The 13,701-nt window shown below is 42.7% G+C and overlaps 1 protein-coding gene across 5 annotated transcripts in view; it reads right to left on the bottom strand.

Annotated features, from left to right (window-relative positions):
• tns1b (tensin 1b) overlaps positions 1–13,701 on the bottom strand; it is a 298,140-nt gene that overhangs the window by 143,877 nt on the left and 140,562 nt on the right. For all 5 annotated transcript variants that reach the window (XM_065011831.1, XM_065011762.1, XM_065011799.1 and 2 more), the window contains exon 3: positions 7,674–7,711. In XM_065011831.1, the coding sequence (XP_064867903.1) occupies positions 7,674–7,711 (38 nt within the window). The remainder of the gene's footprint in view (positions 1–7,673; positions 7,712–13,701) is intronic.

Raw genomic sequence — 13,701 nt, 5'->3', positions numbered from 1 at the left:
TGAATGAACTGTCGCAGGATGGTTGCGTAAGTGAGGGGGGATTAGATATAACTCATCTTTAGTCAGGCTTTGATCGGTAAACACATTCAGTATTCAATCAGCATCAATCAGTATCAATTCATGGTCAGGTTATCCCATCTTTCATCATACTTGTGTCTTTCTTTCTCTTCTCTTCTTCTCTCCCCCCATTCATACTCTTACTCACTTGGCCTCTTTGCATTCTTTCCAGAGACTCTTGATTACTCCATCTTGCCAAAGGTTGGGCGTTTCTGTTTGTCTTCTCTCCTGCATCTATGCATGTGGCACGTTCACTTAGAAAAGACGCAGCCATGCGCTACAACTCAGCACCGGAAAAGACAGAGGAGAGGAGTGAGCAGAACAACTAAACATATGTATTTCTTCTTGGTGTACAGTTGACTTGAAAGGCCACACGTTCTATGTGAAATCATTCTCCACATTTGTTACAAGGCCCTGCCAGCACTGTAGGCAGTGAAAGTTATTTGAACCCTAACACAGTGACACGTCCACTAGCCCAGTGGTTCTGATTCCATTACTAGGGATCTGCCAGGTGGTGCACATGTTTTGTTCTAACCCAGCACTAACACACCTTATTAAAATTGAACCTACAGTTGAGTCTTCAAAACAACAGGCGGTCAGATATCGAATACAACCTTAATACCCATTAAAGCATCTCTTCATAACCCAATAAGAATCACCAAACCCTGTCCATATGACTGATCCCATGGCCAATGTGTTGCTTTGTTCTTTTGTTTCCTTTGGAATGAACAGGACACCACTGGGCAGGGGCAAGAATGACGCCCTATCCCATGACTTCTAATGAAATGATCTTTAAGACTGTACCAGATTGTTGATTTGATATAAAGACTGATAACGCCTGATGTAGATTGCTGGTCACTTGAACAGATCTGTCAACTTGCTGATCTTGTGGCAAAGACCCAATGCATTCACAAACTCCTTTCTGCTCTTCCCCTTCACCAGCTCGCAGGCCCGCCCATATCCCACATGGATAGCAACTTCCACACCCATTTCCTGGGTATCACGTTTTCTCTGCAGTTTTCTCTGCAGTCTCAATCATACAAAAGGAAGGAAGTTCTCAGCGCTGTTCCTCGAAGGATTCCACCAACAGCTTTTGGACTTGAAGGCATGGGCACACACTCGCAGCGAGATGGGGGTCGACCCAGTTGAGTTGTTCGACTGTTTGTCTTTCAACTCACTGTTACCTAAGAGGAATGAAGACTTATTACAATGGTACATAATATCTATCCGATGATATGGTCTTTGTCTGAGGGGAGAGTACAGATGTAGGATCTGAATTTGATCTCCCTGTTGCAGGAGAACTTTCCTGCAATGCAAAACTTTTAAACCTGTAGTGTGTTTTAGGTTTAAAACTGCTTATGAAAAATGTATCAACCCCTACAAAAATGTCCATTAATTATAATCCACATAATAATTGCTGCAGGATTATTTTCCTTCTGTAGCAAACTGGCTCAAATTAAGATCCTAGTTCTGTACAGTATTGTCTGCAGTGTGAATAAACACACCCTGAGATGAGGAAAATGCCCTGCTTCTAAAACCATTGTTTTCATGTGTTACCGACTAACATAGATCATTTTGATTTGATCTGATTTGATCTGATTTTTTGGGGGGGGGTGTTAAACAGTCAAAGAACACAAGTAGAGAGAGTAGCATGGGTGTGGGGCTGGGGGTTTGAAAATGGGAATGAGACGATGGGATGTGTGAGACTTAGGTCCAAAGCTGCTTCATAGGACTTCTTGGGTTTGGGTGACTAGCATTGAGGAATAAAGAAGAAACAATGTTTTTTTAACTGAACTTGGAAACTGAAATGGGGGCAGATGCAGAGAACTAGGGTGGGTCGAAAAGAGGAATGAGAAGCAGAACATCCTCTGGCACATTTCCTCTTACGCATTTCTCTTTGCCATTCTAAGCAGAAAAGATACATCCCTCATGCCCATTCTTCTTCCATGCCAAACTCTTACTCTGGGCCAAAATCTAAGATAATGAAAAAGCTTCCGTCGTCCTCTGCAACGACGACACAGCTTTCCAATTACCCTCTGCGCGATAAATCAGCCTCCAATGGCAAAGTATCGTATCTGAGGTAAGTCACTGGAACAGGAGAGGAGCGAGCACATGCCAAATGATCTTGACAGCTGCCGTTACAGGAGGTAAGTAAGAGCAAGCAAGACGGAACAAGAGATTAAGGAAGGACAAGACAGACTCTTCTGGGGTTGTGTTCCAAAAACTTACCTCAGAGAGGATGAGATACTCCAACTAAATACTGGTGGGGCCTGAATCTAAATGTACTGTACGTATGTACAGTATATATTTTAGGACGCCCTCAGCCTCACCCTGCTAAAATATACACTGCACTGATTCACTTGAAGGAGCTCCTACTAATTTGGGGTGTTTTCTTACTCAACATTTTTCGAAATATCAACTGAAAACACAGGGGCTATCTAGATTTATACATGTACCAAGCTTTGTCAGCAGAGGAAGTTCGCTGGCAGTGAAGTTGAGACAGCTAGACACAGACATATAAATCAGACTTCTGTTCCCTTCAGGTGAGTAGAAAGCTGGGCCAGCTAAAGCAACCAAACCACCATATCAAAGACGTGTCTCTGAGCTTACGTGTATATACAGGTGCCTGGATTTGTCAAAAAAGGGAGAGACAGTAAATAAAGAGAAAATAACGGACAGTCATTGTTCTCATGCCAATTAGTGTTTAAGAAAAATAAAAAATACCACCAAAACAGAGAAAAATGCTGAATAGAACAATCATGCTATTATAAATACAGATCTGAATCATGAAATTGGAAAAGATTCAGAAACAGTCTTCGTGTTTTTTCTCTCTCCCCTTTGACTCACAATGGAAAAAGCATGTGGACAGCACATGGCAACTGCAAATGTTTGGGCCAAACCAACTGGGTTTCAGTCATTGATGTACTGTATGTTCAACTCTGGGCCACACCTAGCCATGACAAAGGTTCCATGTCATCATGAGACTACACCTAGATCTAGACTCCAAGGATTACACACAAGATGACTCCAGTTGATATTTTTGGGGGGCTAAAGACGGGCTATTGCGTATTCTGGCAAAGCACTGTCTTCTGTGCCCCGTGTCCACAACTGAACATTGAATGCTGAAGTTGACCAATGGTAGTTCCAGTAGCAAGAGGAGGGGAGTGTTATTGACTATAACAACACAAAAAGCTTGATACATGGTGGGAGCATTCGGCTAACACCACAGTCATCCAAGCTACCACTACATTTAGCTAAACAAGACGCCTGAACTGCAGCTCGTCCAGTGGCAAAAACAATAAACAACATGGCCATAACTCTCTCATTATCAGCGGGTAATATAATTAAACTAGCCCTCGGCCCGGGACCTATCTGGCCAAGGGAAACGGAGCGAGGAGTAGCAAAAACAGCCTTCCAAAAGTGCCCAAAATGGCTGTCCAGTCCAAACAAAAACATGCTTTTCTTTTGAGGTTAAAAATACTGAGATGGATGGTGAGGGAATTTGTATGGGAGGCAGGAGAAAATGAAAACATACTTCATCACTGTGGAAGAAAGAAAGAAAGAAAGAAAGAATAGGTAGATAGGAGGTAGGTTGGTAACCTAGCCTAGCAGGTAGCCTAGCAGTTAAGAGCGTTGGGCCAGTAACTAAAAGGTTGCTCGTTCAAATCCCAAAGACAATAATCTGGCGATGTGCCCTTGAGCAAGGAACTTAACCTGTAAGTCGCTATGGATAAGAGCGTCTGCTAAAATGTAGGAGGGGTGATTAGCTAGTGTGTATTTGTGTTCTCGCACTCTGCTTTCTCAGTCCTGCCTACTCATTTCCTTCCAAAAACACACTTTATGCCAGTAGCTGTATCTCTGGCCTGGTTGGTACTCCTTTCAATCCAGACTAACTCCTATGAAGGTCTACAATGTTCTCTGGAAATTGGCTCAACTTCAAATAATGCAACAAGTAATTTAATTGGCAGAGCATTTTGGCAAGGACTATAGTCAACTGACAACATGTTTGGCGAAGGAAAAAATGGAGTGGCAGAATCAGACTTGAATCATGAATGTTTGTTCAAAGAACAATTACTTTGCCATGGCTTATGTACAGTATGCAGACTGCTACTACACACAGCTCCATTTAGATTTTTTCTCAGGCTTTTTAAAGTCCTCTTTTCATGCACATGGCCCATCTTGTAAAATCAAACTGACAATCGAAACATTTAAAGAGGTAGGATTTAGCCAGGCAGTGACTGATTCCACAAACAGTAATTAAGTCTGACGACTCCGGCTGGAAATAAGACCCTTTGAGTTTCTAATCTACACACATTTCTCTGGCACGTCCGATAGCGGTTCACTCTAGCATTTCTGGCTCCCGCCAATGGCCGCCTAATGCTTTTTATGAACCTCCTGTCTGGGTATGGACGGAGTAATACCCTCAACCCTACTCAACGGAAAAAAAGAACACTTCCCACAAAATGTTTTCATCTGCTTCCCATTTGGTTGTGTGATAACGTTATTACGACCCTTGTAGAAACGTTTTGGCGAGTCGATAATTGTTCGTTGGATACGCACTCTCGCCACAGCCTTCCCAATAATGACTCACTTCGGGGGGAAGAGCCTAATGAATAATTGTGCTTTCCCTCTTAACTCCATTCACCTATATTTATGATGCACTGGAGACAATAAACTTCATTTTGCTCGCCTTTGGAATGAACATCAGGTCCAACCCACAGACTAGCCCCCCTCCAAGGCAGTACCACTGAACCGTTACTGAACAGCTGTATTTATTACAGTAGATACAATTACTGATGGTGTCACCTCCAACAACTAGAATCTGTGTTGCGGAGTTGACACGCATCAAGCTGAAATATAAAGATGAAATAAGCAAGAGAGATAGCGACCAAAATAGACACTCTAAAGCTGGTAGTACACCAATCTAGTCTGCCATCAAAACTCCACCAACCAATGAAGGCCCCTCCACCCATAAACCCTAGTATAGAGACTTCTGTTGATCACTCCACCTCAGTGCACCACAGCTCAAAAGGTACCATTGACTTCATAGCAGACACCATCGGTACTCCACATTGCCACTCCATCTACAGCCTGTGGGAAGGGACAGGCTGTATTATGTCTGATTAAGAGCTATGTAGAGGCCCTAGGTTTTACCTTCCTGAACTGTTCTCACAGCGGTGGAGTGGGAGAGTCCCACACAGACTGGCTCTTCCTTTCTGTGACGGGAGACTGGCTCTTCCTTTCTGTGGCCCGAAGACCTCCAGAATAGTGTTAACAAGGAAAACATGGAGGTGTGGCGTAAAGGGTAGTGGAAAGGTTCATTTGTCACTGGTATTTTGCTCGTCGATGACATGACAGCACAGAGCAAACAGCATCTGTACACAGATATAACTTCTCTTCTCCATCTCCTTGGCACCAGACAGCAATATATACACAAACATCGAAGTGACACCTCACGTTGGTTTGGGTAAAGCTCTTTTTCCCATGGGTAACAGTGGAATGACAATCCTCTCCCACAAGTCCTCATCCCACAAATCTCCATCTGCTGTTTCTGCTGCATCTATTCATCTTTCCACTCTCTCCCTTTCCCTGTCTTCAAATGCTTCCGACATACTCACTCGCACACTTTAAATGTACATGCCTCTCTCTCTCTCTCTCTCTCTCTCTTTCTCTCTCTCTGAAACAGAAAACACAGTCACCGAAACATACTGTTGTTACACTCAGTCTGACCATTTGTTTTTAGTAGCGGAGGTTATGCAGGGAGTACGTGTAAGTCTAATCTAAATATGGATGTGGAGATTTATCCCTGTAGCGAGTCAGTGTGGAAACTGTCTCCGCATTAGTGATTTATTACCACCACTTGGATTCCAAAAGTACAAGATCACATATGAATCAAAACGGAGCATGGGGGGCAATGGGACCATCTTAACCTCACTTCTTTGGTTGGAAATGATTAATAATTAACCCAGGTCCTCAGGCCATGCTAGCTTGATTGACCGCTAATAGCGATCAAGCTAGCCTTTATCAACTATCATTCATTACATTAAAACATTTTTATGTCAATGCTAAAAGTGAATTGCAAGCTGCCAAAGATAATTGCAGAGGGAACATTTCTATGATTAGAGAAAAGGGAGGTTTGTCTATTTTTTTCCATGTTTGCTGATTGGGAGTATTTTGAATCGTACTCGCATCACAATTTAATGAAGAAAGAGCATCTGCGTCTTCACAAATCAACCTTGGCTTCACAGAATTCCCAAACACATTTCTTCTTAGCAAAGAACTCCAACAACAACACCAACAAGAGAGAACACTATTTCATCTAATGTTATTTCAGGCTTTATACAGTATTGCCCCTCCCCCCCAACTCATCATATTGGTTTCAATCTTATTATTAACAGATTAGTCGTGGGGTCATGAATGTGAAAACAGGACGTGTGTGTATTTGTTGCGGGGAGTGTTGATTGAAATACAGTTTGTTGTCATTTTAAGAACCATCAGACCGTGGAGAGAAGAAGTCACATGGGCTGGTCATTACTCACTGCTTCAGAACTTTCCCTCAAAACAATGGGCGGCTATTTATTTACTTACGTATTTAATCATTTATCTGAGTTGGTCAAAACTGTATGCTAGACAGCCTTGGTAGAGCATGTGTGGAGTAGGCATTGTGGTGCTCGTGAATTTTCTTTCTTTTTCGACTTCAGACCAACATCGTTTTTTTTTTTAACATTGACAATCATCCACCAGATGCATTGCGCTTTAGCTTGTGCTAATTTGTCTTCACCACTCCTATGAGACTGACTGGTAAACCATTGGCACCCTTTGCCCTCCTTGCCAAGCCGCTTTGCACCCCTGGTATTTCCTGTCAGTCCGAGCTGGAGTAGGGTGGTGGGTAGAGCTGGCAGCTCCGGACCATTTCAGTAATGGCTGCCAGATGAAGGGCGGTGATGTATGGTCTGGGTGTGTTTGTGCGTGTGTGTGTGCGTGCATGTGTGTGTGTGTGTGTGCGCATTGAGGAGGGTGGGTGCTATAAGTCTAAAGTCTCCACACCCAGCCCTCCCTGCCTTTCTGTTTCTCTTTCCTCCACTCCGTCCGATCTTCTTCTATGTGCCCCTGCTTCAACAACAAAAAAGTCCATCATGTAACGGGGGTGATCTCGAACATGCAAGGGTTCAGCCAAATCAAACACATGCTGGGACAGCTTGGAGTTGTTTTCAGATTCCTCCGATGTTCGGAGTGCAGGAACACTGTTCCAGGCGAGGCTCCATCCGCCTCATCAACATAACATTTCCTTCTAATAAGCTCTGCTTGGCTTTGGTGGAGAGAGAGAGAGAGAGTAGAGCTCACCAGAGCACTAAGCGCCAACAGAGGATAATAGTCTTCGTACAGTTACACTTGGAATGTTCTGTCACAATGCCTACATAAGGCTGTCGTGCACTTGAAATAGAGATGGGATGTGATGGCATAAGTTCGGAATGACAGTTTATGACAACCTACAGTACATCTAAAAGCCGTAGCTGTCTAACAAGACTGCCTTCCTATTGTGTTGATGCAACACAAGAGTGTTGAAATGTCTATGTGTGCATTGCCTGGACGATGAGAAAAGCTGTTGCTCTTACCTTTATTTCACATTTCTTGTGGCAAGTCAGCCGGCACACTAGGAGACAGGAAAAGTTTACAGTTAGTTTACATTTCCTAGAAATTCAAACATACATTTCTGAGAAATGAAATGTAAACATTGCTGAGCGTAATGAAACGTGACATTGAGTAAATTAAAAGAGAGTATTGGAATGCTAGGTCCTCGTCCAAGTTCCTCAACATGTTTACTCAAATATTATTGGCTGTTAAAGACTGATGCTGCCCAGTACTGGGGTCTGAGGTTTGGTGCTCTTGGGCTTTTGGCCTTGTATCAGAGACATGGGTCATACACTGTGGATGGGGTCTTGGGTGTCTTGGGTCTGCACATCATTCCACCTTACTCAGCTTTGAGTGGTTGATATAAGAGAGAACCCCAAGAGCAGAAAGACTGGAAGGGTTATTTTGGAGTGTAAAACCAACATATGACTATGAGTTTAAGAGTTCAAAAGGAATTGGAAGAGGTAGTGAAAATAGGCATGCAAGTACAAGTGCAAATGAAAGTCGACAAAATGTTGAGGGAGTGGGAAGATGTGTTACATCCAATTTGGATACCCAAAAGACAGTAGGCGGGATTTGGACCATTCAGGATCTCACAACAGTGGCCTGCTAGCCTCTCTTTCTCTCCCTCATTCCCTCCCTCCTTCCCTCTCTGTGATTCCCTGCTATTTCTACAAATGGGGGGGGATCAACAGGGGAAAGCACCTGGCCCAGCAGGTCATAAATTGTCAGCCACAGATGATCCCCTCAAAGGTTTGAAAATCAAAAGGCCGTTCAGTGGGCTCAAAGCGGACGCTTTCCAACTCAAGTATGAAAAGTCTATGCTTTCTCTGGAACCACACCACACCTTATGTAACATGTGATTCTTCCTGAATCTCGCCGCAAGCCACATTTTTACATGTGAGTGTAATATTTACTATGGTTAGCCCTTACAGGGGTAGTTCGGGATGTTGGCAATGAGACCCGTTTCCTACTTCCCCAAAGTCAAATGAATTTGTGGATACCATTTGTATGTTTCTGCGTGTCGTTTGAAGGAAGTTGTTCACTAGAGTTAGCGCAATGACTGGGAGTCTGATGGAACAGCTAGCATGCACACTTCCAGTCATTCAGCTAACCCTTGTTGGCATTGGCTCGCGAAACTAGCACTAACTTCCTTCATACTAACTTCCTTCAAAATGGTATCCACTAGTTCATCTGACTCTGGGGAACTAGATAAAGGACCTCATTGCCAAAATCCCAAACTATTCCTTTAAGTCATTGATTTGAAGATTAAAGACGGCCCCTCCCCTCATTGTGTGAAATGGGGTTCCTATCGAGTTAGAAGCAGAGGGGAGGGAGGGGGGCTTCACGGGATGTTTTTGTTAGCATGTGGCCTCCTGTGCTAACCTTGGAGTTGGATTATGGTAAATGTGCAGGGCCTGGAGAGAGTTGTGCAGGGTCTAGAGAAATTAGTATAGCTAGTCTAATTTGAAGTATGTGCAGGGCCTGGTGGTCTGAGAGCTGAGATGCTTGTCTGGGTTTGGTTCTAACCACAGGGGGAGAATCATCCAAGCTGGAAAGAGATGCACCACACTCCAAATTACACTAACCATACTAATTTTAGACCATATTATACCATACCAGTGGGTCATGTGTGTACAACATATGACTCACAGGATTACAGTTACCATCAGTGCTCAGGACTGGGGCATTCACTTTATCTTACTTCACAAAAAATACTACGAGATCATTTTTACCTCGCAAGTAAATCTGAATGAATATAAATAGCCCAACCATCTAATTAGTTCATAGAATTGTGTTTATATTTAGGCACGTCAGACTACATTTGCACACGAGGGGGTAACATTTGAGAGCCACTTTGAGTCTTTAATTAAAGGCCTTATTGGGAGGAGTGTGGCAGAGTGAAAACCAACACCATGATGCTCCAACCCAGAGGAGACGCTGGTTCCCAGGGTCCAGCACAATGGACTTATTTTATCCAGTCAAAGAGCACGGCACTGTTTAAATACTAAAAGTAATTCACCTTTACGCGTCGGTAAGAACAACTCCATTTACATGTGACTATATTCTTGATATAGCGCGGCCTCTTGTGCCTTATTGCTGAAGTATAGCACACAAGAGATTGAGCAAGAGCTCAACTCATGTACTACCAAAAAGAGAAAACACTACACTATATTTGTCTCTGGAATACCACCAATCTATGCTCCTCCCACCTCATCACACGGTGCAGATACACTGACCAGCTCTGTGCCCAGCACGTGATCCCTGAGTAAGCATACTCCCCTGGGGAAGAGTGAAAGACAGCGAGGGGAGGACTTCCATATTGGGTGTGAAGGTGGCCAGCTTAGAAGGGCCCGGTCAGGCTTTTGCCTTGTTAGGAAGTTAGAGCTCTGCAGTGTAAACAGGGGAGAATTAAAGAAAGAAGGGGGACGAAGGAGAGGGTTAAGAAGGGATGAAGATGAGGGATCGAGTTGTGGGTAGAGAGGAGAGGCCCGAGTAGAGGAGATACATTGAGATATGATGGGCTAGAAAAGGAGAGGAGGCAGTGGAGAAGACAAGGGAAGGATGGATTAGAAAAGGTCACAGAGACGGAGGTCCAAAACCAGGGAGATGAAAGAAATTAGTGACTAGCAAAGAAAGAAGGGGAGAAAGTGAAAGAAAATGCGAGAATATGCAAGAAAATAAAGAAATGGGGGGAGAGGATGGATATAGGATAACCGTTAGCAAGCAATGGGAGTTGGGTGTTGGTCCACATGGAAGAGATGATGAGGAGCATTGAGGGGCTGGTTCCTATCTGACTCATGGCTTGAGGAATGCTCTTTAGGAGGGAGGGAGGGAATGGGGCTAGGGCTATTTCCTCAACCGGGTCCTTTGTAATGGGTCAGGACTCCCAAAGGGATGGGCTAAGCCCGGCTAGAGAGAGAGAGAGAGAGAGAGAGAGAGAGAGAGAGCACAATCAAGAGAGCAGGGCTGGGCTATTTCCTCTCTCATACACACACACAGACCCTATAGGGCACATACAATACACACACACACAGTCCTTTTCTCACACTTACAGTACTTATACACAGATGAACTAAATACACACACACACCATGTACCATCCACTGTCCTGCCCCCTACAGTAGACTGTTACAGACACCAGACACACAAACATACACACCCACATATGTACATGTAAACATCCTGCTCTGCCCATTACTGTACACTATGACAGACACTTAAACACACTCACATGCATGTACTTAAATACACGCACACACACTTTGCACAAGATTACTTTAACCTTTAATACTTAGGCCCAAACTATGTGCTTAGTATACCACAGCTACACAAGTTTCCGAATCACCATCCCTCACCGGGGCAGCAGTGTATCTACCAGAGTAAATGTTTACCTCCTGCTGTTTGTGCTGCTAACATGCCGAGTAACCATACAAACAAACCAGCCACACGCACTGCTGCACTGTTCGCAGTTTTTGTAATTTTCTCAGTAACTTACTGTATTACTGATAATATGATACTGTGTAAACTGAATACAGTAGGCTATTGTAGAATCCATAGTTAAATACGGTACATTTGTGTTACAGCACACTATAAGACCTTTCTGTAATTTCACAGCAAAATGTGTTTTACAGTATTAATGATGATGCATTGTGGGAAAATTGTGTGGGCAGGGAAATAGTCTCTGGCTCATTAACATATTTTAAGTTGTTTGTTGTACCCATGAGTGAGAATGCTGTAACCCCACCGAATACAGTCATATACTGTATCTGAGGAATTCTATAAACCCTTTGAACACTAGTGGGTGCATGGTATTGTTGTGTCACACTCATGAACATACTTTGAGACTTGTCTCACAATAGGCTATATGTGTTGCACTCGTTAGTGAGAGTGCTGTACCAATTGCAGGGATACGTAGTTCCCTAACAATTACATGTATACTGTATAGGAAACAGATCAGTGGCAGCAAGTCTGTAACCTTTAATGGTTGAGTGGCACGCCATATCCTTTTGACAGGTTTTGTCCTCTAGTCACTTTCAGTTTAGAAGCTTTGTTAAAGGCATAAAGTGCAAGTTAAAAAAAAAAACTATCCGTTGGTATGCTGTAATGTATAATTGAATATTCTCTATTAGCAATTTCTGATTTTATTATCAAAACAATTAAACAATAATGTATTGTATCACTGTTTGCGGTATATATTTACTGCAGCATACTGTAAATGATGGTGCATTGTAGAAAAAAAATATTGTGGTAGGAGAAAGAATCGCTGTCTCAATATCCTATTTAAAGGCTTGCCTTGTAGGTAGCCGTATTTGTTGCACCTGTTAGTGAGAGTACTGTACCAGTTTAAAGGGATAGTTTAGGATTATGGCCTTTTATCTACTTCCCCAGAGTCAGATAAACTTGTGGATACCATTTTTATGTCACTGTGTCCAGCATGAAGGAAGTTAGAGGTAGTTTCGCACAGTGTTTGGAAACCAAGGCTTTCTGAAGGCTTCAACACATTTACCAAATTATGCCAGAAAACGGTTCATTACTCAGAGCTTCATTATCTGTTCACAATGCATATCTGCCAGTCAGCAATAAATAGCAGTGTGTGATTATCAGATATAAAAATAAATCAATCGCAACTGCTTTCATCAAAATTATTTGGCGCTGCAGTAAATCGTCAGCTTTATTCATCTATAATCAGTTGGAATACCAAGATTACTTTAAAGGTTGAAGTAATCTTGTGCAATGTGTGTGTGTGTATTTAATGCTTTACTAGTTGTTGTTTTTTAAATGGAATCTATGGCATTATTTAGGATGCTTAAGACAGAAGCTTATACTATACTAAATCAAATAAATTATTTGAACAGTACAGAAAGTGTGGTTTAACATAAAACAATATCAATGGGATTGGACCTCATACCCTCACATTCCTGAATGTTCCATAGTGTCCTACTCTACCTGCTAAGCTACTGGTCAGGTGAAACGACATGTACAAAATCCTGTCCAGTAGAGGTCGAAGTCTGAAAGAAGCTGGGAATCGAAGAAAGCACCGAAACCACAGCAAAACCAGTGGGATCTCGCATTTTGCGAGAAAAAAACACTAAATGAAATGAAGATTCGGTTGTCACGGATTAAGTACTTCTGATAAAGTGATACACACATCGGCACGCTGTTTCGAAGTTAGCTGCTTAGCTATTTCAAAGCATACCTTGGAGCTCCGGTATCAAATATAACATCACTAGTTTCACAATCCAATGCTAACTAGCTTTAGCAGAATGATTGGAAGTTTATAGGTATCTGCTAGCATGTTTTGTCTAACCCAAGGTATTCGGTCTAATATACAACAGCTGTCAGCCAATCAGCATTCAGAGCTCGAACCACCCAGTTTATAATGTAAATTATAGTACAGTAATTTTGGGTACCATAAAATTGATTACCATTAACATGGATTAGAATAGCTGTACTGTAAAATAAATTGCAGTAACTTACTGGAAAATATCTGTTTTACAGTGTGACTAACGGGGGTGACAGGTGAGTGTGATGGGGTGTGATGGAAGCGCGTGTGTATTTGTATGTGTGTGTGTGTGTGTGTGTGTGTGTGTGTGTGTGTGTGTGTGTGTGCGTTACGAGGTCTTAGCTAAGCCTAATAATAACCATACCACACCAAACCTTCACAAATGTTTTGTAACTTTATTAGGGCAATATCAAAGGTAGGCATAAGTCAGGTCATTGTTTATAGGGAAAATACGAACGGGTTATTCAATTGCGGCATTAAATTAAGTTGTGCATCGCGCCCGTGGAAAAACAGACCCAAATAGACCAGTGCCGGTTCGGATACGAGAGACCCGTTGAGATCCGAGAGTAGAAACAGACAGAGAAAGAAACCTCTGACCGAGCGCTGTCAGCGCCATCAATAAACGAGCGATATTGGCCAAATGATCCACAGTTACTTGTGCTTAAAAACTGCCTATAACAAATGACAAAAATATATTTATTACATCGTTTTGATGTGTAGCATAT

This window comes from Oncorhynchus nerka, linkage group LG1 (assembly GCF_034236695.1).
Source record: "Oncorhynchus nerka isolate Pitt River linkage group LG1, Oner_Uvic_2.0, whole genome shotgun sequence".
Taxonomy (NCBI): Eukaryota; Metazoa; Chordata; class Actinopteri; order Salmoniformes; family Salmonidae; genus Oncorhynchus; species Oncorhynchus nerka.
Note: the sequence above shows the minus strand (reverse complement) of the source record. Positions and strands in the feature narration are given on the sequence as shown.